Here is a 26854-nt window from a genome sequence, read left to right as displayed (position 1 = left end):
TTCTATGCTCATTTTCTATGTTGTCTGTTTCATTGATTTTGGCCGTGTGGCTTCCAATCAGGCACAGCTGTTGTTGGTTGTTGCTGATTGGGAGTCACACATAAGAGCCTGTTTTTCCGTTGGGGTTTTGTGGGTAATTGTTTCTGTTAGATTATTTCCTAACAGGACTGTTTTGCTGTCGTGTTTTTGTTCAGTTTTGTATAGTGTTCTTACGTTAATTAAAATCGTGATGAACACTAACTCCGCTGCGCCTTGGTCTACTCTCTCTCCCGACAGCCGTTACATGTACCCATTTGTGATTCATACATTGAAATTGTATTGAAACAGGAGGACCAGTAGGGAGCACCCTTCCCTCTCTGTAAGTAAATAAAACATGTACTGTATTTCTAAATGTGAACTATTGTCAAGTAGAGGCAATACAGAGATAATAAAGAATGAATAAGATAAGAAAACGAGTCAATACACCACTCAAGAGATGGCAAAAGTATTTTTATTAAATAAACAATAAATTACTATAAATAATACATGAATATATAAATAATGAATGCAATACTGAAATGACATCTCAGCATATCAGAACAACTTTTAAGAAAAATGGGTTTTAAATGAAACGATAACAGGAAATTCACAGCCAAAAGTTTCACTGCTGTTTTTAAGAGATGTGGAATGATTTGAGTTACTGGAGTTTTAGTGATGCATTGTTATTAGCGGTCGGTTGATGTACACACCACGTTAAAAAATGGTTAATATATTGAAATTACTGTGCATTGATATGCGAGCTGGGGATATCCTTAAATGAAAATGACAGAAGGACTAGGAGACATGTTTCCTGACATGCACACATAAAAACATTGTATAGAAACAAGTGAGAATTGTTTTTTTGTATTATTTAAATTGTTCCTTGAAAAAACGTCTTCACTAATACCACACTAATGATATACAACTACACATTTCCAAACGTTAGACACCAAATTGAGTCACTTCTCACTCACACACATACAAACACACACACTCTGTATGATTGTATAAACATTTTGCAGGGAAACCCCTTTTAGGATACAGTTTAGATCAAAAGTGAATTGTTTGATAAATATAGTTTAACTTAATTGCTTGTAGGCTACTTCTGGAATACCTGTGCTCTATCGAAGGGTGATTTCCATAAGAAACCTTGGTTAACATTACCATGTCATAACTGATTGGTTATATTTGGAATGATTACTCTGGTAATGGAGGACTTCTTGTAAACATGCACTGGGCATGGGTCACCAGATGAAGTGGAGGGAGTGAATAGGAGGGAGGGAAGTAAACCATAGAGATAGATACAGGACTAAAAAGAGACATCTATCTAAGTCTATGAGTAAATAATTTCCTGTCACAGGGTGAGTATGCGCAGGGAAGCACTGCCCTCGGGTGGCAGAGAGAAGGAAAGCCGGCTGCCCAGCATTAAAGGGAATTGGCACATCACCTTGACATCAGAGCTTTAAAAAAAAAACACCCACAAAAGTTGTGAATGGCAAAGAACATTTCAGACTGTGATTTCTATATTTTGTGCAATTTAAAGATAAAATGACAAAATAGCTATATTGTAAATAAATAAAGCCCTTTGACAATTTATATTTATGTCACAATGCTTCTGGGGAAGTTGAGGTGCTCATTTACCAGCCCCTTCATAAATCATTTCAGCACAAAATCAATTCTTATAGTGGCAGCTACATAACATACTGTGTACTTACAGGGCAAGGATGAGTAGAGCACAAGGTGAGCGGAAATAGGAAATCCATTTTTTATGAATAAAGGGAATTCCCTCGAATTTGAAGTACTTCATTTGATTCCTTCCCTTCAATCCCAAAATGCTTTGGGTTGCAGATTTAGCTGGGGGTGGCAGATGGGGTCTTCCTTGGGTCTTCCTGCGGGGGGCGGCGGATGGGTTCTTCCTGGGGCATACATCTACACATCTACATTATAACAAAAATAACAAAATAAATTTGCAGTGGCGCCCACTATTTATTGTGCCGTTGCAAAATGCATTCAGGGGAAACACTGGGGTTGGCCTTGTTTTGGATTGCAGGATCAAAGGTTAATCCCAGGTGTCACTGGGATGTGAGTGTGGGTGGTTTAGGACGATGGGCGGAGGAAAGGGAGACGTAGGACGTGTTTTGGAATGAAAGCTCTCCTAACATGATATTTTGAGTGACAATGAATTCCACATCTATAATGTTCTCCAAAGCATGCAGTGATGCTTAAATCACAACATAGATTTGTCTATCAATATCTTTTGATCTCTCTGTTTATCTCTCTCTTTCCTTAATCCCTAGTCTTAAATTTAAAGGTTGCTCTCTTGAGTGTTGTTGGCCGAGATGGGGTGCAGACCTCCGTTGTCGTTGAGTCTCCTGGCGCGGTAGGTTTCATAGTGGATGTTGTGGGTGACCTCCTTCAGGTCCTGGAGGTGAGACCTGGGAAGGAGAGTGGAGAAAGGGCGGGCATTAGCTGATAGCTACATACAGTTGGATTTGGTCACTAAAGTCAACTTCAAAGCCATAAGAGACTCATCTGTAATTGTATTGTAAGAATAGGAAAGCTATAAAGCATTAGTAAAAGATAGCTCAATGTACGATTGATTGCTTTACCTGATGAGGAAATCTCGTAGCAGAGCAAATTCGCAGTGATTGGGATTTTCAACTGCAACAAAATACAAGAAAGAACCCATTTGGCATAAAAAAATCTAAATCACATTTGCTTCACATGTCTGAGCCTGGGCCCAGTTACAGTATAACAACCTCCATAAATCCATTCCCTCTGCCTTTTTGAGGAGAAAGGTCAACATAATACGCTTGGCATTAATATAGGACCTAATTAATTATATTGAGGTTATAAATAAACCTACCTTCTACCACACCCCAGGCTGTCTTCCTCCCCAGAACCCGTTTACTGTTCACTTGGAACTCCTTGTCGCTGCCCACCACTGCAAAGGGCATGGCCTCCTGTGAACAGACTTGTTTAAACAGGGTTCAATTGGACGAAGAAAACAAAACAAATTTACGAATCCTGTGCAATAGACAGAGTTAGGAGTTATTATTATTCTTCTGAGGGGTGTCAGAAAGAGAGCTAAAATGACAAAGAACCATAAAGATAGAATAAGAGAAATAGTCTGATATTCATATGAAATTAATGTAAATATTTGAATTGCCTAATAATTTTGGCAATCGCTATTTTGCATGCTCATACCATTGAGGCATGGGAGAAAAAGAGGGAGAGGTACAGATTTATCTTGTGTTTACATTATTCCACTTGAGAGGAAGAGTATTAGGGAGACATAATCAATTGAAGTGATTGAGTCCTTTACAGTATGATGTAAGGTCGTGGATTTAAAAAATTGGAACAGAGGCCCTTACCCTAATCTTGTCATTTTCATTCTTATCCTCCATATCATCATCAAACTCATTCTGCGGGTAGTACTCAATCCCATACGTCTCCAGCTCCTTCCTCACCTAAGGGATGAATAGGAGGCAGAGGTTACATATCCTAATGTGCACTACAATAATGTGTTCCCTCATGACTTGGTTATCCATAACAAGTTCTACCATGACTTCTATCTAGACCAGGGATATTCAACCTGGGGTCCGCGGCCCCTAGTACAGCTGGGGGTCCGCGAAAATATAGATACCAAAGAGCTCCAAAGAGCTCTATTTTCATGTAATCCAACAAATCTAAACGCCTGGAGTTTACTCACCGGCATTGGTACTTGGATTGGAACTGGTGCTTTGGTCAGATGACATGAAAATAGTGCTCTTTGGCCACGCACACCAGTGGTGGATTTGGTGTCTAAAAAATAATGCATAAGCAGAAAAGAACCCCATACCTACTGTAAAATATGGTGGAAGATCTTTGATGTTATGGGGCTATTTTGCTTCCACTGGTCCTGGGGCCCTTGTTAAGGTCAACAGCATCATTAACTTTACCCAGTTCCAGGACATTTTTGCCAAAAACATCAAAATCCACAAAGAAATGGTTAATTGGCCACAAAATTATAATTTTGCAATGACAACCTCAGTCTCTGGACTTGAAACCCATTCAAAACCTGTGGTTTGAATTGAAGAGGGCAGTCCATAAGCGCAGACAAAGGAAATCAAGGATTCGAGAGGATTCTATATAGAGCAATGGTCTAAGACCCCTTCCAATGTGTTCTCCAACTTATATAATATTTTAGAAAAAGGCTCAGTGCCATTATCCTCACAAGGTGAGGTATTAAAAAGTATTGAAAACAGGGGTGTCAATAATTTCGACCACTACCTTTTTGAGAAAAAAAGTATTACTTTCTCCTTTTTGCTAATCTTTAAAAAGGGTATAAATAATTTCAGACCCCACTGTATATATATATATATATATATATATATATATATATATATATATATATATATATAGTATATAAAAAAGTGAAAAAATATATATTTTATTCCAATGTTTTTATGAATATCGTTAGCGAAACATAATATATATATTTTTTAATTATATATCTACAGTAGAAATGAGGAAAATATCTTTGTCAACATTATTTCTCAACTCCTAATATTGAGCTAGTTACACTCATTGGAGCTAATTACACTCACTTGAGTATCTTACATAGGCTTTGAAAAAGCACCTGCAAGTACCAGTTGCAGCAAGTGCCGCTGGCTGTTTGTAAGCTTTCTTGACAAGGACATACATTTTTGCAAACACATGGCAAACCTTTGTTTAACCAGCTAAACAGCTACTACTATCAAAAAATGTGTTTGGAATTACATTTTTAGCTAATAGGCTATGTTATATTTTACACCAAGGGTCTCCAACCGTTTCTAGCATAAAGAAAATATGAAAAGTCACGAGCTACTCATTTCTTTCTAGCTTTCAAATAGGCACATTCTTCTCTTCTCCAGGTCCTTAGAGTACAAGAGAAAGTAGTGCACTATGTTTTCTGTCAATATACAGTAGAAGTCAAAAGTTTGGACACACCTACTTATTCCAGGGTTTTTCTTTATTTTTACTATTTTCTACATTGTAGAATAACAGTGAAGACATCAAACCTATGAAATAACACATGGAATCATGTAGTAAAAAATATATATATTTTATATTTGAGATTCTTCAAAGTAAGCACCCTTTGACTTGATGAAAGCTTTGCACACTCATGGGATTCTCTCAACCAGCTTCATGAGGTAGTCACCTGGAATACATTTCAGTTAACAGGTGTGCCTTGTTAAAAGTTAATTTGTGGAATTTCTTTCCTTCTTAATGCGTTTGGGCCAATCAGTTGTGTTGTTACAAGGTCAGGTTGGTATACTGAAGATAGCCCTATTTAGTCAAATAAAAGTCCATATTATTGCAAGAACAGGTCAAATAAGCAAAGAGAGACGACAGTCCATCATTACTTTTCTTCCCTTTTTTCAATTATTTTTTAATTAACCTTTATTTAAGTAGGCAAGTCAGTTAAGAACAAATTCTTATTTACAATGACGGCCTACCAGGAAACAGTGGGTTAACTGCCATGTTCAGGGGCAGAACGACAGATTTTTACTTTGACAGCTCTGGGATTCAGTTACTGACCCAACGCTCTAACCACTAGGCTACCTGCCGCCCCATTTAAGACATGAAGGTCAGTGAATCCGGAAAATTTCAAGAACTTCGAAAGTTTCTTCAAGTGCAGTCGCAAAAACCATCAAGCGCTATGATTAAACTGGCTCTCATGTGGGCCACCACAGGAAAGGAAGACAAAGAGTTACCTCTGCTGCAGAGGTTGAGTTCATTAGAGTTACCAGTCTCAGAAATCAGCAACTAACTGCACCTCAAATTGCACCTCAGAGTTCAAGTAACAGACACATCTCAACATCAACTGTTCAGTGGAGACTGTGTGAATCAGACCTTCATAGTCGAATTGCTGCAAAGAAACCACTACTAAAGGACATCAATAAAAAGAAGAGACTTGCTTAGGCCAAGAAACACAAGCAATGGACATTAGACCGGTGGAAATCTGTCCTTTGGTCTGATGAGTCCAAATTTGAGATTTTTGGTTCCAACCGCCATGTCTTTGTGAGACGCAGAGTAGGTGAATGGATGATCTCTGCATGTGTGGTTCCCACCATGAAACATTGAGGAGGAGGTGTGATGGTGTGGGGTTGCTTTCCTAGTGACACTGTCTGTGATTTGTTTAGAATTCAAGGCACACTTAACCAGCATTGCTACCACAGCATTCTGCAGCGATACGCCATTCCCATTTGGTTTGCGTTAGTGGGACTATGATTTTTTTTGACAACAGAACAATGACCCAACACAACTCCAGGCTGTGTAAGGGCTATTTGACCAAGAAGAAGAGTGATGGAGTGCTGCATCAGATGACCTGGCCTCCACAATCACCCAACCTCAACCCAATTGAGATGGTTTGGGATGAGTTGTATCGCAGAGTGAAGGAAAAGCAGCCAACAAGTGCTCAGCATATGTGGGAACTCCTTCAAGACTGTTGGAAAAGCATTCCAGGTGAAGCTGGTTGAGAGAATGCCAAGAGTGTGCAAAGCTGTCATCAAGGCAAAGGGTGGCTACTTTGAAGATTCTCAAATACAAAATCTATTGTTTAACACTTTTTGGTTATTACATGATTCAATGTGTTATTTCATAGTTTTGATGTCTTCACTATTATTCTGCAATGTAGAAAATAGTACAAATAAAGTGAAATCCTGGAATGAGTAGGTGTGTCCAAACTTTTGACTGGTACTGTACTTACTCATGATATACTGTACTTCTGCCAGGTAAGCCTACTTTGCAGTTAACATTTAATTGAGAAGGTTTGGGACAGGTATTTCTGTCAACCAACAAGACGGTTATCACAATAACTGGCAAAACCCAGTGATAAACAAACGTGCGCACCACATAGACAGACGGGCAATATTACTGGAAATTAATTGGCAGATATTGTGTCAGGTTTGGCTTTTTAACCCAATAGTGGCTAACCAGGGGTGGGATAATGTCCATGTTGATTAGATAGTAGCTGAGAGAGCTTGCGATGTCTGATAATTGTGAGATTTGTTTATGACAGTTTGCGGTGGAACACCTGAAAATTGCATGTACTTTCAGAATTGTTTGGCGAGCTACTCAATGGTTGGCTGTGAGCTACTGGTAGCTCACATTTGGGGACCCCTGTTTAACACTCTTCCAATTATAATGTGGGGATGTCAAATTAATGAAAAACTATCAACCAAATCTATTCATTTTAAAATGTTGATTACTTCTTGCCATTATAATTCACTTGATGATACAACTTTTTTTGCTATGATGGGGGTCCCTGGGTTGCTGGTTTGCCTTGGCTGGGGTCCCTGGTTGAAGACCCCTGATCTAGACTGTAGTTACACATAAACAGTATCATCCATAAAGGTCTCTCCCTGATACATGGCTGTTGTCTCCTTTGATGCCATAGAAGTCAACAGCCATGTATTAGGGTTAATCAAGGTCAAGGTCTCTCATCCCTCACCCTATGTTTGAACTCATTCTTCTCGTCAGGGGTCATGGTATCAGACTTGGCGATGACGGGGATGATGTTCACCACACGACTTAGGTGCTTCATAAACTCAATGTCCAGCTGTCGAAGACTGAGAGAGAGAGAGACAAAGAGATACATTACCGTGTCAGCTGGAATAGAAACAATTAGCAATCCTACAGCAGGGCTGGCATGCATTCGTGATTCTACAACCAGGATTGCATGTAGTGAACAAATCTTTTTAAAAGCTTCCCAATTTTAACCCAAAACCCAGTCTTTTCAGAACAGTTATATGTCTGTCTCCTGACTTTAGGACAGATACAGGCTCATTGAACAACAGTTCTGTCCCTGATTGAGGTCCTTGGGTGTAGGTGACAGCACAGAAAACATCCCATTAACAGAAAACATTCCGTTATTCGCAATGATCAATGCAAGAAAAAGAACATGGCACACAGAAGACTAACTGTTTATGTAAAGGGCAATTTCACAGTTCAGATGAGTTGGCTTCATCTGTTAGAGCGAACCATGTGGCCTGGTTGTGTTGTGGTTGTGATGTAACTCAAGAATGTGTTTAGATATCAAATTAAATGTCAGTACAGCTGGAAGTAAACTCATTAGAAATGAGATAGAGAACTGAGAGAGAGTCCGTGTGTGTGCGTGAGCTTCCATGCATGCGTGCGCACGTGAACGCCAATCAGATGTCAATGAGAGATACTAGGAAGTGGCTGTAACTCGTGCATACATTTGAGTATGTTCGAAATTAGGACATTTCTATTCCTGAATCACATGATGTATTTTTAACTCACGAGTGTCCCGTTGGGGAGATAAAGTAGAGGCAGCAGTGAACTCTGGTGTCAGGGATTCGCTTCTTTCGAGCAATATTGACCTCTTCCTTCAGGAACTTCTCATACTGCTCGTTGATGTACTTGGAGATGGGATCCCAGCTGCAGATGGATGGAACAAGGTGGGTGTTAGGAATATACAGTATAAATACACACAAAACCGCTCTAGCAGTGGTGGGTAATTGGGTACGGTCGGGATAAGGAGAATGTACAGTATGTAAAAATCTATTATAGTTTGGCAGTTCTATTTCTATCTGAATCATATGCACGGTTGAATGAAAATCCTACGCATGTCATGGTGCTTAACTAATTGAAAAATGTAGTGACCCAAACAAAAAAATAGACTGTGTAAGAGCACAATAATGAACATTCTTCCCACATACTCACCAGTTTTCATTGTTGATCTGATCACCAAAACCTGGTGTGTCGATTACTGTCAACTTCATCTTCACTCCGCCCTCCTCGATCACTGCAACATTCAATTACAACATTCAATTACCACATTCAATACAACATTCATACTGTAAGTAATTTAGCCAAAATCAGGTGACAAAAAGTTAAACACGCAAGCAAGCAGTCAATAAATGATATGTACGCTTTTTCCTTGTCTAGTAGAAGAGGATTTTTCTTTGATGTCAGTGAGGATGACAAATGTGCAACGATGCAGAAATAAAGCTAGCAGTACAGTGTTTTTGGCCAGACAGAAAAACACAGAAGCTCTTCTCTGTGTCTGTCTGGGATGCCAGGTGGGCTGCACGTGCCAGCTGTGCCAGTCTGAGACACCTCAGGGCATTTTCTGTCAAGTCTTTCTATGCCCGCGGCTCTGCGCATGGCAGTGCAACACTGCAGCCCCTGCAGTCAACACAACCTAGTGTACGGTTATAAATGCCATCACTACAACATTATAACATGAATTGGCCTCTGAAAGCTAACCAAACAACAATATCAACAGTAGAAGATACACACATACTCACACAGAAACACTCATGCACGCACACACACTCTATCCCTCTCTCTCTCTCTCACACACACTCTATCCCGCTCTCTCTTGCTCACACACACACATAAATGTCTCTCTCACCGTGGGACACAGCCTTGATCTCCACTGTCTTGGGGATCTTATGCTCGCCGCCCCATCCTGAGCTCCACCTGCTGACCTGGGACTTGAACAGCGTGTTCACCAGCGTTGACTTCCCCAGCCCGCTGTGACCTGAGAGAGAAAGAGGGTGGAGGGAGAGCATGGTTTGAGGCATGATGTTGTTGAGGAAGAGAGACAGAACAAGGGAGAGGCACGACTTCATTTCATGTTTCATGTCTCTGTGTTTGCTATCACACCATGGGTTCACGTACTCTTCAGAAAGACACTAAATACATCAATCATACCAGACACAAACAGAAGAGGTTGTCCTTCCTTACTTACCCACTATCATAATATTGAAGTCGAAACCAGCCTTCATGGTCTTCTTCCTCATCTGCTCGATGATGGTGTCAATCCCAATGTATCCCAGCAACGTGGATCCACCACCCGAGTGTCCCAACCCTGGAACTCGATCAACCCCGACCCCGCCACCTAGCCCTGATGGTCCATGGGGTGCTGTGGGGGATGGTGCTGCGACATGAGGGGGCTTGGCAGGGACAGCAGGTTTGGGTCTCACTTCAGGGGGAACAATGGACTCTGACATGTCTGGAGGGTAAAATATGCTTTAGGCCCATTTCATTGGGCTATATACTGTACAGTACCTTCAGAAATTATTGACACCCCTTGACATTTTCCACATATTGTTGTGTTACAGCCTGAATTTAAAAGGGATTCAATTGAGATGTTGTGTCACTGGCCTACACACAATACTCCATAATGTCAAAGTGGAATTATGTTTTAAGACATGTTTATACATTTATTAAAAATGAAAAGCTGAAATGTCTTGAGTCAATAAGTAATCAACCCCTTTGTTATGGCAAGCTTAAGTAAGTTCAGTAGTAAAAATCGACTTAACTAGTCATATAATAAGTTGCATGGACTCACTCTGTCTACAATAACAGTGTTTAACATTAATTTTGAATGACTACCTCATCTCTGTACTCTACACATACAATTATCTGTAAGGTGACTCAGTCAGGCAGTGATGGTGCATTAATACACCCAGGCACAACAAAGACACAGGCATTCTTTCTAACTCAGTTGCCGGAGAGGAAGGAAACCTCTCAGGGATTTCACCATGAGGCCAATGGTGACTTTAAAACAGTTACAGAGTTTAATGGCTGTGATAGGAGAAAACTGAGGATGGATCAACAACATTGTTACTCCACAATACTAACTTAAATGAGAGTGAAAAGAAGGATTATCTCCTGAATACAAAGCATTATGTTTGGGGCAAATCCAACACAACACATTACTCTTCATATTTTCAAGCATGATGGTGGCTGCATCATGTTATCGGTATGCTTGTCATCTGTCACACCCTGATCTGTTTCACCTGTCTTTGTGATTGTCTCCAACCCCCTCCAGGTGTCGCCCATCTTCCCCATTATCCCCTGTGTATTTATACCTAAGTTCTCTGTTTGTCTGTTGCCAGTTCATTTTGTTCATTCAGACCTACCAGCGTTTTTACCCTTGCTCCTGTCTTGTCTATAGTGCCTGTTTCCTAGTTTTCTGCATGCCCTGACCCTGAGCCTGCCTACCATCCTGTACCTTTGCCCCACTACTCTGGATTACCGACCTCTGCCTGACCTGATCCTGAGCCTGCCTGCCGTCCTGTACCTTTGCCTGCCCATGTTCTATTTAATAAACTTTTGTTACTTTGACATTGTCTGCACCTGGGTCTTACCTTAAAACCCGATAGTACGAACTGGCCATGACTGACCCAGCAGACCCGGGCCAGCTGCGCGACACCATCTCCTCCCAAGGAGCCACCATTGGGAGGCACGAGGAACTGCTTCGTGGCCTTATGTTGGCTGAACGCAATAACTGGGCATTAGACATTTTCCTGGAGCAATTCCGCGGGTTGTCTGGGAGGCAGCCTACCATGGTGGTAACCCCACAGCCCCTCAGTAACCCAGCTGCTAGCAGCGCCGTCTCATCAGTCACTCCACCTTCTCGGGAGCCCCACTTACCCCCCCCCGGAATGCTTCAATGGAGAGCCGAGCACCTGTCGGGCATTTCTAGCTCAGTGTGCCCTCATTTTCGAGCTTCAGCCCTCCTCCTTCCCTTTGGATCCCTCCAAGATAGCCTATCTCATCACGCTGATGTCCGGGGGGGCTCTCATCTGGGCTACTGATATATGGGAACAGCAGCCGGCCATATGCGTTAGTCTGGAGGGGTTTGTGGGAGAGGTGAAGAAGGTTTTTTATGACCCGTTCTCTGGGAGAGAAGATGCCTGGACGCTGATCCAGCTTCGGCAGGACTCCCGCAGTGTGGCAGACTATGCTGTGGATTTCCGCACATTGGCAGCGGAGAGTGCTTGGAACCAGGAAGCACTGTTCAATATGTTCCTGCACAGTGTCTCGGAGGAGGTCAAGGACGAGCTTGCAGCTCGGGAGTTACCTACGGATCTCAAATCCCTCATCGCTTTGACCATCCGAATCAACGGACGACTATTGGAACGACGGAGGGAGAGGAAATTAGACTTTGCTCGAACGTCCAGGGATTCCACCTTGCCTCCGAGTCACTCGGAAGTCCCCGACGATCCCATTGCCGAGAGAACCCGAGGCTTCCCGACCTTCCCTGAGACTCGCCGAAGACGGCTGAGTCACCGCTTCACGATCCTATGCAACTAGGTAGAGCTGAGCTGTCGCCAGCAGAACGGCAATACAGGATCAACACAAAGATTTGCCTGTATTGCGGAAGTCTTGGTCATTTTGTGTCCTCTTGTCCTTTAAAAAAACCAGGCTCACTGGTAGGAGCGAGTAGTCTGATGGGCTATATGGAGAACTTTCCTTGCTCGCACCCCTTTTCATGCCATTCTGCTGTGGGGAAACCAGTCTAAATCTCTCTGGGTTTTCATTAACTCTGGGGCCGATGAGAGCTTTATGGACGCTACCCTGGTTTCCGAACTGAACATCCCCACTCAGACCCTCTCCACTCCCATGGATGTTAGAGCGCTGAATGGCGCTCTATAGGCCGGGTCACTCATATTACCACTCCCATCAACCTACGGGTGTCAGGGAATCACAGCGAGACTATTCAATTTCTGCTCATGAAGTCTCCTCAGATTCCTGTGGTTTTGGGATTCTCCTGGCTCCAGCGACACAATCCCCTCATCAACTGGTGCCATCATGGGCTGGAGTCTGTTCTACCACGTCCAGTGTCTGAAGTCAGCGCAACCTGCCCTGGGACGTCTTCTTGGGGGCTCGGAAGGTGCCCCGGACCTCTCCGCCATTACCGCGGAGTGCCAGGATCTTCGGGAGGTGTTCAACAAGGCCCGGGACACTTCGCTTCCGCCGCACCAACCATATGACTGCAGGATTGACCTTCTCCCTAGCACCACCCCGCCCCGGGGATAACTGTACTCGCTGTCGGGCCTGAATACCAATGCTATGGACACCTATATTGGGGACTCCCTAGCTGCAGGATTTATATGTCCTTTGTCCTCTCTCGCCGGCACAGGGTTCTTCTTTGTGGAGAAGAGGGACAAGACCCTGCACCTGTGCATCGATTACCGGGGACTCAATGACATAACGGTGAAGAACCGCTACCCGCTACCACTCATCTCCTTGGCCTTCGAGCCGCTCCAGGGGCCCACCGTGTTCTCCAAGCTGGATCTACGGAACGCCTACCACCTGTTGCTGATACGGGAGGGGGATGAGTGGAAGACCGCCTACAACACGGCCAGCAGCCACTACGAGTATTTGGTCATGCCATTTGGCCTCACCAACACCCCTGCCAGGTTCCAGACTCTGGTAAATGATGTTCTCCGCGATATGTTGAACCAGTTCATCTTCATCTACATTGATGACATCCTCATCTTCTCCCGCTCCCCCCCAAAACATGTGCTCCATGTCCGACAGGTTCTTCAATGCCTACTGGAGAACCAGTTGTTTGTTAAGGCAGAGAAATGTGAGTTCCATCACTCCAGAATCCCCTTTCTGGGGTACCTCATCTCCGCTGGGAGTGTTCAGATGGATCCCGGGAAGGTGAGGGCGGATTGGCCCCAGCCTTCGTCCAGGGTGCAGCTGCAACATTTCCTGGGGTTCGCCAACTTCTATAGCCGCTTTATCCGGGGTTACAGCACACTGGCTTCCCCCCTGTCAAACCTCTCCCAAGGTTCCGTTCACGTGGTCCACTGCTGCTGACCGGGCGTTCCGGGACCTCAAATACCGCTTCACCACTGCTCCCATCCTGGAACATCCTGACCCTTCCCGTCAGTCCGTGGTGGAGGCCGATGTGTCTGATGTAGGAGTGGGGGCGGTCCTGTCCCAGCGTTCTGCCCTGGACCTGAAGCCACATCCCTGCGCCTTCTTCTCCCATCGCCTCAACGCCACGGAGAAAAACTACGATGTGGAAAATCATGAGCTTCTTGCAGTGAAGATGGTGTTGGAGGAATGGAAGCACTGGCTGGAAGGAGCGGAACACCCGTTCATCGTATGGACCGACCACAAAAATCTAGAGTATCTCCACACCGCCAAATGCCAACTCCAGGCAAGCTAAATGGGCCTTGCTGTTCACACGGTTCAACTTCTCCCTCTCATATCGGCCGGGATCTAAGAATGTCAAGCCGGATGCACTGTCTCGCCGTTATAGCCCCACGGCTATTACCCCTTCCCACCTCGTGCCTGGCAACGCCACTCAGCTGGGGTATAGGGAAACAGGTCCGGGAGACGCATCGTTCCCAACCGAAGGAGGTCGGCATACCTTCTGCCCAGATGTTTGTCGGCCACTGTCGTCGTACCTGGAGGAGAGGCCGGTCGGCCCTCCTTAAGACCACCTCCAGGTTTCAACGACAAGCGGATCGCCATCGAACCCCGGCTCCCCGGTATCATCTCGGGCAGAAGGTATGGCTGTCCACCCAGGTGGAATCCTGCAAACTCTTCCCCCGGGTTATCGGCCCGTTTCCCATCTCCAAAATCATTAGCCCCTCTGCTGTTCGTCTTCTGTTGCCCCGGACCCTTCGTATACATCCTACCTTTCATGTGTCCAGAGTTAAACACATGTCTCACAGCCCTTTGTCTCCTGTTTTTCCCCTTGCTCCTGTCCTGTCTATAGTGCCTATTTCCTAGTTTTCCCGGTTTTGACCTTTCTGCCTGCCCTGACAATGAGCCTGCCTGCCTACCGTCCTGTACCTTTGTCCCACTACTCTGGTTTACCGATATAAAGAAATGTAATAGAACTAAGCACAGGCAAAATCCTAGAGGAAAACCTGGTTTAGTCTGCTTTCCAACAAACACTGGGAGACAAATTCACCTTCCAGCAGGACAATAACCTAAAACACAAATATACACTGGAGTTGCTAACCAAGACGACATTAAATGTTCCTGAGTGGCAGTTTTGACTTAAAGTGGCTTGAAAATCTATGGCAAGACATGAAAATGTCTTGAAGAGTTTTTTTAAAGAATAATGTGCAAATTAGAGGTTGACCGGATATGATTTTTCAACGCCGATACCGATTACTGGAGGACCAAAAAAAGACGATACTGATTAATCGGCTGATATATATATGTAATAATGACAATTATAACAATACTGAATGAACAATGAACACTTTTATTTTAAATCAATATAATACATCAATAAAATCTATTTAGTCTCAAATAAATAATGAAACATGCTCAATTTGATTTAAATAATGCAAAAACACAGTGTTGGAGAAGAAGGTAAAAGTGCAATATGTGCCATGTAAAAAAGCTAATGTTTAAGTTCCTTTCTCAGAACATTTGAAAGCTGGTGGTTCAATATTCCCAGTTCTTCAATATTCCCAGTTTTAGGTTATAGTTATAATAGGAATTATGACGTGTCGACTATTTCTCTCTATACCATCTGCATTTCATATACCTTTGACTATTGGATGTTCTAATAGGCACTTTAGTATTGCCAGCCTAATCTCAGGAGTTGATAGGCTTGAAGTCATAAACAGCGCTGTGCCTCAAGCATTGCTAAGAGCTGCTGGCAAACGCAGTAAAGTCTGAATGAATGCTTACGAGCCTGCTGCTGCCTACCACCGCTCAGTCAGACTGCTCTTTCAAATATCAAATCATAGACTTAATTATAATATAATAAACACAGAAATACGAGCCTTTGGTCATAATTTCGTCAAATCAGGAAACTATCATTTCGAAAACAAAACATTTATTATTTCAGTGAAATACGGAACCGTTCCGTATTTTATCGAACGGGTGGCAACCCTAAGTCTAAATATTGCTGTTACATTGTACAACTTTCAATGTTATGTCACAATTATGTAAAATTCAGGCAAATTAGTTCGGAACGAGCCAGGCGGCCCAAACTGTTGCATATACCCTGACTCTGCTTGCAACTGAACACAAGAGAAGTGACACAATTTCCCTAGTTAATATTGCCTGCTAACATGAATTTATTTTAAATAACTATGCAGGTTTACTTCTGTGTATTGATTTTAAGAAAGGCATTGATGTTTATGGTTAGGTACATTTGTGCAACGATTGTGCTTTTTTCGCGAATGAGCTTTTCTTAAATCATCACCTGTTTGGCCAAGTTGAAGTAGGCTGCGATTCGATGATAAATTAACAGCCATCGCATTGATTATATGCAACACAGGACAAGCTAGTTAGCCTAGTAATATCATCAACCATGTGTAGTTAACTAGTGATTATGTGAAGATTGATTGTTTTTTATAAGATAAGTTTAATGCTAGCTAGCAACTTACCTTGGCTCCTTGCTGCACTTGCGTAACAGGTGGTCAGCCTGCCAAGTAGTTTCCTTGTTGATTGCAATGTAATCGGCCATAATCGGTGTCCAAATATGCCGATTACCGATTGTTATGAAAACTTGAGATCGGCCCTAATTAATCGGCCGTGACGATTAATCGGTCGACCTCTAGTGCAAATATTGTGAAATCCAGGTGTGCAAAGCTCTTAGAGACTTACCCAGAAAAACTCACAACTGCAATCGCTCCCAAAGGTAAACGTAAATTAGATATTTATTTCATTTTCAATACATTTGCAAACATTTTGAAATACATGTTTTTACTTTGTCAATATGGGTATTGTGTGTAGATGAGTGAGATTTTTAAAATATTTGATCCATTTTGAATTTAGACTGTAACACAACAAAATGTGGAATAAATCAACAGGTATGGCTAATTTCTGAAGGCACAGTAAAGAGAATGATACCTGTAGCAGACTGGTTTACCACAGTAAATAGTGCACTGCACAACAGATGGTGATGAAAACAGACATATGGCTATGCATGAGCAATTTGAGCCAAGGACACTCCAGGGCATACAAATTTAGCTGCTTCTGTGTATGAGTATGAGATCCTCCATAAGCTTTGACATACAATACCAGTCAAAAGCTTGGACACACCTAATAATTAAAGGGTTTCCTTTATTTTTTACTATTTTCTACATTGTATAAAAATATTGAAGACATCAAAACTATGAAATAACACATATGGAATCATGTAGTAACCAAAAAAAGTGTTCAACAAATTAAAATATATTTTATATTCTTCAAAGTAGCCACCCTTTGCCTTGATGACAGCTTTGCACACTTTTTGCATTCTCTCAACCAGATTCACCTGGAATGCTTTTCCAACAGTCTTGAAGGAGTTCCCACATATGCTGAGCACTTGTTGGCTGCTTTTCCTTCACTCTGCGGTCCAACTCATCCCAAACCATCTCAATTGGGTTGAGGTCGATGATTGTGGATGCCAAGTCATCTGATGCAACACTCTATCACTCTCCTTCTTGGTCAAATAGCCCTTAAACAGCCTGGAGTTGTGTTGGGTAATTGTCCTTTTAAAAAACCAATGATAGTCTCACTAAGCACAAACCAGATGGGATGGCGTATCGATGCAGAATGCTGTGGTAGCCATGCTGGTTAAGTGTGCCTTGAATTCTAAACAAATCACAGACTGTGTCACCAGCAAAGCACCCCCACACCATCACACCTCCTCCTCCATGCTTCACGGTGGGAACCACATGCAGAGATCATCCATTCACCTACTCTGCGTCTCATAAAGACACGGCGGTTGGAACAAAAAGTCTCAAATTTGGACTCATCAGACTAAAGGACAGATTTCCATCGGTGTAATGTCCATTGCTCTTGTTTCTTGGCCTAAGCAAGTCTTTTCTTCTTATTTGTGTCCTTTAGTAGGGATTTCTTTGTGGCAATTCAACCATGAAGGTCCTCATGAGAGCCAGTTTAATCATAGCGCTTGATGGTTTTTGCGACTGCACTTTAAGAAACGTAAACATTTCTTGAGATTTTCCAGATTGACTGACCTTCATGTTTTAAAGTAATGATGAACTGTCATTTCTCTTTGCTTACTTGAGCTGTTCTTGCCATAACATGGACTTGGTCTTCTACCAAATAGGGCTATCTTCTAGAGGTCGACCGATTATGATTTTTCAACGCCGATACCGATACTGATTATTGGAGGACCAAAAAAAGCTGATGCCGATTAATCGGCCGATTTTTATCCATTTATTTGTAATAATGACAATTACAACAATACTGAATGAACACTTTTATTTTAACTTAATATATAAGTAAACATTTATTTAGTCTCAAATAAATAATGAAACATGTTCAATTTGGTTAAAATAATGCAAAAACACAGTGTTGGAGAAGAAAGTAAAAATGCAATATGTGCCATGTACACATCCACCGGATGTGTACCAAGCTCACTAAAAGTGGCAGTAATAAAGCCTCTCTTGAAAAACCCGAATCTTGATCCAGAAATTATAAAAAACTATCGGCCTATATTGAATCTTCCATTCCTCTCAAAAATTTTGAAAAAGCTGTTGCACAGCAACTCACTGCCTTCCTGAAGACAAACAATGTATACGAAACGCTTCAGTCTGGTTTTAGACCCCATCATAGCACTGAGACTGCACTTGTGAAGGTGGTAAATGACCTTTTAATGACGTCAGACCGAGGCTCTGCATCTGTCCTCGTGCTCCTAGATCTTAGTGCCGCTTTTGATACCATCGATCACCACATTCTTTTGGAGAGATTGGAAACCCAAATTGGTCTACATGGACAAGTTCTGGCCTGGTTTAGATCTTATCTGTCGGAAAGATATCAGTTTGTCTCTGTGAATGGTTTGTCCTCTGACAAATCAATTGTAAATTTCGGTGTTCCTCAAGGTTCCGTTTTAGGACCACTATTGTTTTCACTATATATTTTACCTCTTGGGGATGTCATTCGAAAACATAATGTTAAATTTCACTGCTATGCGGACGACACACAGCTGTACATTTCAATGAAACATGGTGAAGCCCCAAAATTGCCCTCGCTAGAAGCCTGTGTTTCAGACATAAAGAAGTGGATGGCTGCAAACTTTCTACTTTTAAACTCGGACAAAACAGAGATGCTTGTTCTAGGTCCCAAGAAACAAAGAGATCTTCTGTTGAATCTGACAATTAATCTGGATGGTTGTACAGTCGTCTCAAATAAAACTGTGAAGGACCTCAGCGTTACTCTGGACCTGATCTCTCTTTTGAAGAACATATCAAGACTGTTTCAAGGACAGCTTTTTTCCATCTACGTAACATTGCAAAAATCAGAAACTTTCTGTCCAAAAATGACGCAGAAAAATTAATCCATGCTTTTGTTACTTCTAGGCTGGACTACTGCAATGCTCTACTTTCCGGCTACCCGGATAAAGCACTAAATAAACTTCAGTTAGTGCTAAATACGGCTGCTAGAATCCTGACTAGAACCCCAAAATTTGATCATATTACTCCAGTGCTAGCCTCCCTACACTGGCTTCCTGTTAAGGCAAGGGCTGATTTCAAGGTTTTACTGCTAACCTACAAAGCATTACATGGGCTTGCTCCTACCTATCTTTCCGATTTGGTCCTGCCGTACATACCTACACGTACGCTACGGTCACAAGACGCAGGCCTCCTAATTGTCCCTAGAATTTCTAAGCAAACGGCTGGAGGTAGGGCTTTCTCCTATAGAGCTCCATTTTTATGGAATGGTCTGCCTACCAATGTGAGAGACGCAGACTCAGTCTCAACCTTTACGTCTTTACTGAAGACTTATCTCTTCAGTAGGTCCTATGATTAAGTATAGTCTGGCCCAGGAGTGTGAAGGTGAACGGAAAGGCTGGAGCAACGAACCGCCCTTGCTGTCTCTGCCTTGCCGGTTCCCCTCTTTCCACTGGGATTCTCTGCCTCTAACCCTTTTACAGGGGCTGAGTCACTGGCTTACTGGTGTTCTTCCATGCCGTCCATGGGAGGGGTGCGTCACTTGAGTGGGTTGAGTCACTGACGTGGTCTTCCTGTCTGGGTTGGCGCCCCCCCCTTGGGTTGTGCCATGGCGGAGATCGTTGTGGGCTATACTCGGCCTTGTCTTAGGACGGTAAGTTGGTGGTTGGAGACATCCCTCTAGTGGTGTGGGGGCTGTGCTTTGGCAAAGTGGGTGGGGTTATATCCTGCCTGTTTGGCCCTGTCCGGGGGTATCATGGGATGGGGCCACAGTGTCTTCTGATCCCTCCTGTCTCAGCCTCCAGTATTTATGCTGCAGTAGTTTATGTGTCGGGGGGCTAGGGTCAGTCTGTTACATCTGGAGTATTTCTCTTGTCTTATCCGGTGTCCTGTGTGAATTTAAATATGCTCTCTCTAATTCTCTCTTTCTCTCTTTCTGTCTTTCTCTCGAGGACCTGAGCCCTAGGACCATGCCTCAGGACTACCTGGTATGATGACTCCTTGCTGTCCCCAGTCCACCTGGCCGTGCTGCTGCTCCAGTTTCAACTGTTCTGCCTGCGGCTATGGAACCCTGACCTGTTCACCGGACGTGCTTGTTGCACCCTCGACAACTACTATGATTATTATTATTTGACCATGCTGGTCATTTATGAACATTTTAACATCTTGACCATGTTCTGTTATAATATCCACCCTGCACAGCCAGAAGAGGACTGGCCACCCCTCATAGCCTGGTTCCTCTCTAGGTTTCTTCCTAGGTTTTTGGCCTTTCTAGGGAGTTTTTCCTAGGGAGTTTTTCCTAGCCACCGTGCTTCTTTCACATGCTTTGCTTGCTGTTTGGGGTTTTAGGCTGGGTTTCTGTACAGCACTTTGAGATATCAGCTGATGTACGAAGGGCTATATAAAAATAAATTTGATTTGATTTGATTGATTGATGTAAAAAAGCTAACGTTTAAGGTCCTTGCTCAGAACATATGAAAGCTGGTGGTTCCTTTTAACATGATTCTTCAATATTCCCAGTTAAGACATTTTAGGTTGTAGTTATTATAGGAATTATAGGACTATTTCTCTCTATACCATTTGTATTTCATATACCTTTGACTATTGGATGTTCTAATAGGCACTATAGTATTGCCAGCCTAATCTTGGGAGTTGATAGGCTTGAAGTCATAAACAGCGCTGTGCTTCAAGCATTGCGAAGAGCTGCGGGCAAACGCTGGAAAGTGCTGTTTGAATGAATGCTTACAAGCCTGCTGCTGCCTACTACCGCTCAGTCAGACTGCTTTATCAAATCATAGACTTAATTATAATATAATAAACACACAGAAATACGAGCCTAAGGTCATTAATATGGTCAAATCCGGTAACTATAATTTTGAATACAAAACGTTTATTCTTTCAGTGAAATACGGAACCGTTCCGTATTTTATCTAACGGGTGGCATCCAGAAGTCTAAATATTGCTGTTACATTGCACAACCTTCAATGTTATGTCATAATTATGTAAAATTCTGGCAACTTAATTACGGTCTTTGTTTGGAAGAAATGGTCTTCACACAGTTCGCAATGAGCCAGGCGGCCCATACTACTGCATATACCCTGACTCTGCTTGCACAGAACGCAAGAGAAGTGACACAATTTCCCTAGTTAATATTGCCTGATAACATTAATTTCTTTTAACTAAATATGCAGGTGTCACGTCCTGACCAGTATAAAGGTTATTTGTTATGGTAGTTTGGTCAGGACGTGGCAGAGGGTATTTGTTTTATGTGGTTCGGGGTGGTGGTTTTGTAGAAGGGTATTTGATTTATGTATTCCGGGGTTTTTGGGCACTGTTCTATGTTAATGTATTTCTATGTTTAGTCTAGTTAGTTGTATTTCTATGTTTAGGTTAATGGGGGTTGGACTCTCAATTGGAGGCAGGTGCTTTCTCGTTGCCTCTGATTGGGAGTCCTATATATGGGTAATTGTTTGGTGTAGTATTTGTGGGAGATTGTTTCTTGTTTTGCGTATGTAAGCATGACAAGACTGTTGTGTTGATCGTTAGTTCTTCGTTGTTTGTTATTTTGGTGTTCACTTTAGTTTAAAATAAATCAAGATGAGCATCCACATTCCTGCTGCGTTTTGGTCCTCCATTCCCGACGACAACCGTGACAGCAGGTTTAAAAAAATATACTTCTGTGTATTGATTTTAAGAAAGGCATTGATGATTATGGTTAGGTACATTGGTGCAACGACAGTGCTGTTTTCGCGAATGCGCTTGTTAAATCATCACCCGTTTGGCGAAGCAGGCTGTGATTCGATGATAAATTAACAGGCACCGCAATGATTATTTGCAACGCAGGACAAGCTAGTTAAACTAGTAATATCATCAACCATGTGTAGTTAACTAGTGATTATGTTAAGATTGATTGTTTTTTTATAAGATAAGTTTAATGCTAGCTAGCAACTTACCTTGGCTCCTTGCTTCACTCGCGTAACAGGTGGTCAGCCTGCCACGCAGTCTCCTCGTGGAGCACACTGTAATCGGCCATAATCGGCGTCCAAAAATGCAGATTACTGATTGTTATGAAAACTTAAAATCGGCCCATGCCGATTAATCGGTCGACCTCAACTATCTTCTGTATACCACCCCTACCTTGTCACAACACAACTGATTGGCTCAAACGCATTAAGAAGGAAAGAATTTCCACAAATTAACTTTTAACAAGGCACACCTGTTAATTGAAATGCATTCCAGGTGACTACCTCATGAAGCTGGTTGAGAAAATTCCATGAGCGTGTAATGCCATAATATGGACTTGGTATTTTACCAAATACGGCTATCTTCTGTATACCACCCCTACCATGTCACAACACAACTGACTGGCTCAGACACATTAAGAAAATTACACAAATTAACTTTTAAGCAGGCACACCTGTTAATGGAAACGTATTCCAAGTGACTATCTCATGAAGTTGTTTGAGATAGTGCCAAGAGTGTGCAAAGCTGTCATCAAGGCAAAGGGTGGCTACTTTGAAGAATCTCAAATATAAAATATATTTTGGTTTGTTTAACACTTTTTAAATGGGGCGGCAGGTAGCCTAGTGGTTAGAGCGTTGGGCCAGTAACCGAAAGGTTGCTGGACCGAATCCCAGAGCTGACAAGGTAAAAATCTGTCGTTCTGCCCCTGAACAAGTCAGTTAACCCACTGTTCCCTGGTAGGCTGTCATTGTAAATAAGAATTTGTTCTTAACTGACTTGCCTAGTTAAATAAAGGTTAAAAATATATATATATATATAAAATAATGATGAACTGTCGTCTCTCTTTGCTTATTTGACCTGTTCTTGCCATAATATGGGCTTTTATTTTAATAAATAGAGCTATCTTCTGTATACCAACCTGACCTTGTCACAACACAACTGATTGGCTCAAACGCATTAAGGAAAGAAATTCCACAAATTAATTTTTAACAAGGCACACCTGTTAATTGAAATGTATTCCAGGTGACTACCTCATGAAGCTGGGTGAGAGAATGCCAAGAGTGTGCAAAGCTGTCATCAAGTCAAAGGGTGGTTACTTTGAAGAATCTCAAATATAATATATATATATTTTTTGTTACTACATGATTCCATATGTGTTATTTCATAGTTTTGATGTCTTCACTATTATTCTACAATGTAGAAAATAGTAAAAAATAAAGAAAAACCCTGGAATGAGTAGGTGTGTTCAAACTTTTGACTGGTACTGTTGATCACCGGTCAGAAAAGCAGAGGCTGTCAGCTGAATTTAGAGCATCAAATGAATAACCATATTCTGTCGCTTGCTGTCTCTCTCTTGCTCACACAGACACACCCACACCCACACACACACACACACACACACACACACACACAATAGTCTACACATCAAACAGGCATACACAACATCAAATAGGCTTCTGACAGATTATGCAAAGCCTGCTCAAAATTTGGAGTGGTATCACAAATGATAGCTAGATCTGCACAAAATAATGCAAAAATACATATTTGGGCTCTCTACTATGTCATTTCACCTGGTATAACCTCTCTTTTTTTGTCATAAATCATATCTCAAATTTAAATCTAAATTCTCTGGCTGAATGTGTGATCTGTCATCCCATCAAATATAGACTACAATGATGACGTTAGAGCATCCACATCATCCACATTGTATCTTTGTGTGATTTCTGATGGCGACAATTAGGGCCATATTTCCCACTGTGCTCCGCAAGCTGGGGGGGTTATTTTACGTTTTAACGTCATTTCTACGGTCTGACTGAAGGCTAGCCAGATCAATCCACATTTCTAGCTTGATCATAAATATCCTGAACAATAACCCCGATCATGTTTAACCTCACAAGCTATACGATAGCAGCTGATTACCTACATCCCAAAACCTGTTTAGCCAACCCATTGTCCCGGCTCCATCCATGCTGGATAAATTATGCTAAGTTAGCTAGCTAACGTTAGGTATGCTAGCTGTCCGCATTCGTCCGCTGTGATGTACATTGTTGCACGACTTACCGATTCCTGTTTATAGATTCAATTTCCCAAATAGTTTTGTTCCGCGCTAGCCAGTGAAATTTCGACTAGTCTTTCAACCCAATGCTCAAGAATAAACGATGGATGTCCAACATAGGGAAGCAAAGATGTAGGAAACGGGTCATGTGATTTGTCTGAGTAACTCTTTCCCTCCGTCCCTCTCTGCCCCTGTCTCTCACTGTCTCTCACTCTCTCTCTCTCTCTCTATAGTCGAGAGCCCCCCTTTTCGTTACCAAGGCGACAAGATGAGAGAGAGGTGATGCAGAACGCATGCTCAAACAGAACTTTGCCCCTAGGCAACCTTTTTGGCATCACCTGAGTATTTTTGGTCATTTTTGCACAACCAATCAGTATTTGATTAGACCAAATTGTAATTGACAAAAATCTATAAAAATCAGCATGAAAAATATATTGATCCATGTAGCATATTTATCGAGATTAGTCATGTCTCATGTTTCATAATTTCCTTCATTTGCATTTTGGTAACTTAAAGTCATGAGAGACAATTCTCATTAAATGCTTAATAGCAAGTCTGTATACATGAATGATAAAAACATATCAAATTGTTGTGTGTAAACTAAAAAGCAACAACCAAACACAATTTCATTGGTATTGTATAATTCACTGTAGGCCTAACCAGGGTTGTGTAGGTTACTTTCTAAATGTAATCCGTTACTAGTTACCTGTCCAAAATTGTAATCATTAAAGTAACTGTTGGATTACTGAAAGCGTAATCTGATTACTTTCAATTACTTTTGGAGTAGCCTACTTTCCCCTTAAGAAGCATTAGAAGAAGAGAAAAGGATCCATCAAACACATTTGGTGTGTCATCTCAGTGGTCTCTGACTTGTGGTCAGACTCTCTCAGGTGGAACAAACCTAAACTTGCGCCTTTTTTAAATGCTGAAAGGTGTCATAATGTATTTTTTTTCCGCAAACATCCTTTCTGAATTTAAAAGTAATCCAAGAAGTAATCATCAGTTTTTTTCAAAAGTATCTGTAATTTGATTACAATATTTTTGTTGGTAACGTAACTGATTACAGTTACATTGTTTTTCCTTCGGATTACATGTAACTGATTACATGTAATCAGTTACTCCCCAACCCTGGGCCTAACTACAAAATTCCATATTTCGAAAATGCATTGAATCAGTCACAGCACACCACAAAATTGAAAGGAGAAACATTTGCATCCAATGATCAAATAGTACCATACTCACATATATGGCGTTTTGTTGTTAGCTCTTAGATACTCGCACTGCTGTCTTTTGCATTCATGTTGTCTGAGTTTGTTTGTTTTCTCTAGTCTACATGGTGTGCAGACTTTTTGCCTTGTGTCATGTGTCACTCACTTTACCCCACTGTTCCCCCAAAGTTGGTTTTATCACACAGTTTTTGCATGTCTGTTACTCTTCTGATAAGGAGCCATGTCTCAAATTTCCTCCAGTGCCTTCTCCTCCCCCCCCCTCTCTCTCTCTCTCTCTCTCTCTCTCTCTCTCTCTCTCTCTCTCTCTCTCTCTCTCTCTCTCTCTCTCTCTCTCTCTCTCTCTCTCTCCTGACATCTCTCTCATCCTGACTTTCAGAGTAATATGTTAAGTCTGAAGAAAGATAAATTATAACCAACAAATCCGATTTTGTTTACACTATCATGTGCATGGCCTTCATTGAAACTTTTTATCATTACTCACCCATTGACAAATACACTCGAGGAGGTGTGGTGATGTCATCATGTAATTGCTCTGCCTCTTCATCAACATATGTCATGCTTGAAAGAGGGTAATCCAATTCATGTGATAGTGAGATATCCATCTCTCCTGGTATGTAGCAGTCTATACCCTGGCTCTGGCGTTGGGATGGTTGTTCAGCGACCTCTGTTGAATCTGGGCCAACCTGTGATGTTTTGTGCTGCTGGTTGCGTTCCATTGACAAGAGCCAGTGCACAGTCCACTCTTCTGAGGAATATTCTGGTGGGTTTATGTTGGGCCTCTCATGGTCAGGTGGTGGAGGTGAACCTGTTTGGGTGGGTTCTAGATGAACTGGCCTTGGTCCTTTGACTCCTTCGTGATTGCTGTTGTTGCTCTTCACCATTCGTAAAGCCGATTGGACAGGATGTAAATTAGGTTTCTGTGATTGGCTGAACATTTTGGGAACGGTTCCACTGTGCAGAACACATTCATCTAGATTGGGTTTGGTGGATTCTGTAACTTGACCACTATTGATATTTTGGCAATGATCCAAATCCAAGCCCTGTCCATGTTTAATTGTTGATCTCTCAGGGGTCTCTGATAGGGTAGAGGGTGTGAGGGAGGCCCCCTGTGTCAGAGGTACCACCAGACATGTCTGGGAGTTGTCGCTGTTTGACCTTTTCACCCCAGACTGAATGGCTTCCTGTTTCTGACTGACTTCTAAAAGACACCTACCCATGAAAATGCTGCTATTTGACTGGTTAGATTGATTCTGTTTCCTCTCAATGGTTTGTGTATCGGTCGGTAGACTTTGACACTGAGGTCTAGTCCAGAATTTGGGTCTTTGGAGGTTCTTGTATTTTCTCCTAGGACTGGCTTGTGCTAAAGGTTGAGATGCAGCATCTAAGATTGTCTTAGTAGACTCTTCCAGATGAGA

General features: G+C 42.2%; 1 protein-coding gene across 5 annotated transcripts; it reads right to left on the bottom strand.

The window, feature by feature from the left end:
- Positions 1–468: 468 nt before the first annotated feature.
- Positions 469–25609, bottom strand: LOC106564541 (neuronal-specific septin-3). 5 transcript variants are annotated; one of them, XR_006757928.2, is made up of 11 exons: positions 24216–24445; positions 9764–10027; positions 9425–9553; positions 8731–8812; positions 8308–8445; positions 7496–7613; positions 3393–3488; positions 2885–2981; positions 2628–2679; positions 1734–2453; positions 469–1478 (listed from the first exon to the last, which is right to left on the bottom strand). XR_006757928.2 is itself a non-coding variant. In XM_045691124.2 (11 exons), the coding sequence occupies exons 2-11, from the start codon at positions 10023–10025 to the stop codon at positions 1948–1950; spliced, it is 1065 nt and encodes a 354-aa protein (XP_045547080.1). In that variant the 5' UTR covers positions 10026–10027; positions 24216–24445; the 3' UTR covers positions 469–1947. The 5 variants fall into 5 exon arrangements, 3 of the variants coding, with proteins under 3 accessions (XP_045547080.1, XP_045547079.1, XP_045547078.1); XM_045691124.2 differs by having other exon boundaries at positions 469–1955; positions 2371–2453; XR_006757929.2 differs by having other exon boundaries at positions 469–2453; positions 2885–2992; positions 24216–24446.
- Between the last annotated feature and the right edge of the window lie 1245 nt (positions 25610–26854).

Source organism: Salmo salar, chromosome 12 (genome assembly GCF_965601325.2).
Source record: "Salmo salar chromosome 12, fSalSal1, whole genome shotgun sequence".
NCBI lineage: Eukaryota > Metazoa > Chordata > Actinopteri > Salmoniformes > Salmonidae > Salmo > Salmo salar.
This window is presented reverse-complemented; position numbering and strand designations above follow the sequence as displayed.

Coding starts and splice junctions, on each gene's coding strand:
- LOC106564541 (XM_045691123.2), bottom strand. CDS start 10,025: ATGTCAGAGTCCATTGTTCCCCCTGAAGTGAGACCCAAACCTGCTGTC. Junction 9,554..9,763: donor CTTCAATATTATGATAGTGG/GTAAGTAAGGAA, acceptor TTTCTCTCTCAG/GTCACAGCGGGCTGGGGAAG. Junction 7,614..8,307: donor ATCTCCCCAACGGGACACTC/GTGAGTTAAAAA, acceptor TCTCTCTCTCAG/TCTTCGACAGCTGGACATTG.